At 43.4% G+C, this 3,763-nt stretch overlaps 1 protein-coding gene across 1 annotated transcript in view; it reads left to right on the forward strand.

Annotated features, from left to right (window-relative positions):
• Positions 1 to 3,763, forward strand: part of RILPL2 (Rab interacting lysosomal protein like 2) — a 9,235-nt gene that overhangs the window by 3,599 nt on the left and 1,873 nt on the right. The window contains exons 3-4 of the mRNA XM_018556813.1: positions 1,033 to 1,184; positions 1,275 to 1,388. Of these exons, the coding sequence (XP_018412315.1) occupies positions 1,033 to 1,184; positions 1,275 to 1,388 (266 nt within the window). The remainder of the gene's footprint in view (positions 1 to 1,032; positions 1,185 to 1,274; positions 1,389 to 3,763) is intronic.

Genomic DNA, 3,763 nt, shown 5'->3' on the forward strand with positions numbered 1-3,763 from the left:
AAGGTAAAACAGCCAACGTTTCAGGGGCACGGAGGGTCCCTTCTTCTGGGCGACATAGTGACCAAAAAAAATGGTGATGGTACCACCAACATGTTCTGCAGAGATTCCTTATCTGCAGACTCTGAATACTCTAAGTTATTTTACTGGAATACCGCCTGTAGGCCCCTTTCACATGGGGCTTTCAGTTCTGAGCAGCAGGGGATCCATGCATGAATTCCCTGCTAAGCTTAGCAGTTCTTGAAATGGAGGAAAAAAATGAAGTTACCAGACCCATGTTGGTCTATGGGGAGTCGGATGTAAACAGACTTGTATCCGTGTTCAGATTATCCCCGAACCACCACAACCAGGTCAACCAAAACAGAATGCTGTTCCATTTGGTTTTCTGGACCTGGCCGGAGTCAGGGATAATTATATATAAATTGGTACATGTCTTTTAAAATCCGGCTGCCCTTAGATTAACCGGATCAGAATGCTCGTGTGGAATGGCTCCTACAGAGAGAAAGCTGCACTGGATAGGGCAAGCAGGTTGAAGGAAAGCTGAATTACAGCAGCTTTAACATACCTGTTTCTAATAATTTGCTGAGAGCAAGGTGGGGTAGTGAACGCTGCCTTTTAAAGCAGAGGGTGTAGTTCCCCTCTAAAAAAATGCAAATTGTTTTACACTACCCAATATGTTCTCTAATGTCTCAATTCACTTTATACATAGAAATAGAAGAGAAAATGGGGCAGAAAGAAAAATAATTGATGTCTTTCCTGAAACAAATGCCCTATTCTCATGCACACCACTCAGTCAAATGAGTACATAAATAGATATTATGGGGCAGATAATTAGTACCTCATATTTATTTTATATTCCCTTATATACAGTACATTCCCAGGTGGAAGGTGGTACGTGGATGAGATTTGCAGTGAAGTCCATGTGGTGCCTGACATTACTAGGAATAAATAATGATAGGAGTGATATATTGAGAAATAGTTATTGTACAATAAAACAAATTACATTTTTTTTATTACATATATGATGTTTTCCAGACAGATCTTGGGCCAGACAAAATGATCATTGATCTGACAGATCCAAACCGGCCACGGTTTACCCTGCAGGAGCTGAGAGAAGTGCTACAAGAGCGCAACAAGCTGAAGGTCCAGCTCTTGGTTGCTCAGGACGAGTTGCAGTGTTATAAAAGGTAATTGTTTTCACGATCACGTCTTTCGAATAACTTTTCTCTTTTCTTTTCTACAAATAAGAAAATATCAAATGTATTTTTATATCCCAGTGGTGTCATTCCTCCAACTGAGGACCAAATTATTATGCTGGAGAACGAATCCATAATTACCACATCTCCAAGGTCAAATGAAGGCAACAAAGAGAAGTCATCAGTGAAACGCCTGTAAGTATGATTGTGCTGTAGCACACTGACATGGCACTGCAACAACAGAGTACAGATTAATAGAAAGCTTTGAAGAATTCAGACTTCACATACAATATGCTGAATGCATGGCGCATCACACTTATCTATCAAGCTCTGATTGATGGGGCAGGGAAAGGTGAATGGAGCCTGTAAGTATGATTGTGCTGTAGCACACTGTCATGGCACTGCAACAACAGAGTACAGATTAATAGAAAGCTTTGAAGAATTCAGACTTCACATACAATATGCTGAATGCATGGCGCATCACACTTATCTATCAAGCTCTGATTGATGGGGCAGGGAAAGGTGAATGGAGCCTGTAAGTATGATTGTGCTGTAGCACACTGTCATGGCACTGCAACAACAGAGTACAGATTAATAGAAAGCTTTGAGGAATCCAGACTTCACATACAATATGCTGAATTAATTGTACATCACACTTATCTATCAAGCTCTGATGGGGTAGGGAAAGGTGAATGGAGACTGTAAGTATGATTGTGCTGTAGCACACTGTCATGGCACTGCAACAACAGAGTACAGATTAATAGAAAGCTTTGAAGAATTCAGACTTCACATACAATATGCTGAATGCATGGCACATCACACTTATCTATCAAGATCTGATTGATGGGGCAGGGAAAGGTGAATGGAGCCTGCAAACTATGTAAGCTTTCATGCTTATGATCCATTGTTTCAATGTTTCTGTTAAGCCTTCGGCCTGTGCTTCAATTTCCTGGATGTTTGACATTTTCACAGATTTCTCAGCAGTCTCAGAAGTTGTTTTTTTAAAGTCAGGGAAAATAGGGTTTCATAGAAACTAATTGAACATAAAGCCAAAGAGGTATCAGAAGTAATTTTTGTATTGCTGTGATTTCTGCAGCTCTGGGATAAATTAAATGTTGAAAGACATTGCTTAGTTTTTGGGTACACTGCCATTGCTACTGAGGCTTTTTTTCACCTTCAATAGGAGGTATTGGTTTGTGACTTACAGTTCCCTTTTAAAGACCAGCTACAGTTAAAACATTGCTTTAGATTTTGACATGTGCGGAAGAGTTAGAACCTCTGCCAGGCTTTGAACACAATGAGGGAAATTTATCAAAAGTGGAGCAGACAAAATCTGGAGCAGTTGCTCCAGTTTTGATAAATTCCCCTCAATGTGCCCACAGAGGAAATCTCCGTTTACTTCCTGTCCCAGGAACACTAATCACATCTTAACACACAGGATGTGACTGGGAAAGATGCCAATGGGAAATCTTCCAATTTGGGACACAGAAAGTAGTAAAACCTGACTGAAGTTCAAACCCTTCTGCATTCTGCAAAATAGGTTAATACTTTTTGCTTCCCTTGGGGAAATTCCTATTGCTTCTTGTTTCAGTCTTAGGGAGATAGGATGTAAGGAGAAAGGTACCCAGTGGAGGACATATATGATATTAAAAACCTGACAGAGGTTCCAGCTCATACCCATTCTATCCAAAATGCTTAAAACAAGTTTTGGTTGCAGTTAGACTAAAACCTATTGTATTAAAGGAGAACTATGGGGTAAGCGTTTTTCCCCATAGTTCTCCTCAGGGTCACGGGAGGACATAAACTAGCGTCCTCCCGTGACCCAAAGCTCAGTATATCGCAAGCTAGAGCTCGCGGTATACTGAGACCGCCGCAGCCGGGACAAATCCTGACATTACTGTCGAGTTCCACCCAGCTGCGTGACTGACTGCTATCTATCTAGAGGCAGAGCCAGCTGTACCCGCCCCCTCCCCCGTTCGTTCCTCCAGTCAACACTGGAGGATCGGACAAGGGACAAGGAAGGGGGAGAATCCATGCAGGGACCCGTGATCTATCTCGAACTATGAGGTTGAGTGAAAATCACTGACCTCATAGTTCTCCTTTTAAATAGTGCAGGTCATATTGTAGGTTAAAGGAGAACTATGAGGTGAGTGATTTCCACTCACCTCATAGTTCTAGCCGACCTGTGACAATGAGACTCTCACAGGTCGGCTCAGTAGATCGGGAGGTGAGCGAACACATACCGGGTTTGCTCACCTCTCGATCCTGTCACGGCTCTCTGCCGTGACAGGGGGAGGGGCTGGATTCCCCTCTCCCCACTCCGATCTGCCAGCGCTGACTGGCGGATCGGACCGGGGAGGGGATGGTACAGCTGGCTCTGCCTCTAGATAGGCAGAGCCAGCTGTCACTCACGCAGCTGGGCGGATCTCGACTTCGATGTCGGGATCCGCTCCGGCGTTTCAGTATACCACGAGCTGTAGCTCGCGGTATACTGAGCTTAGGGTAACGGGAGGACGCTAGTTTGTGTCCTCCCGTTACCCTAAGGAGAACTATGGGGAAAAACACTGACC

Source organism: Nanorana parkeri, unplaced genomic scaffold, assembly GCF_000935625.1.
Source record: "Nanorana parkeri isolate BGI_ZX_2015 unplaced genomic scaffold, ASM93562v1 scaffold13, whole genome shotgun sequence".
Lineage (NCBI taxonomy): Eukaryota > Metazoa > Chordata > Amphibia > Anura > Dicroglossidae > Nanorana > Nanorana parkeri.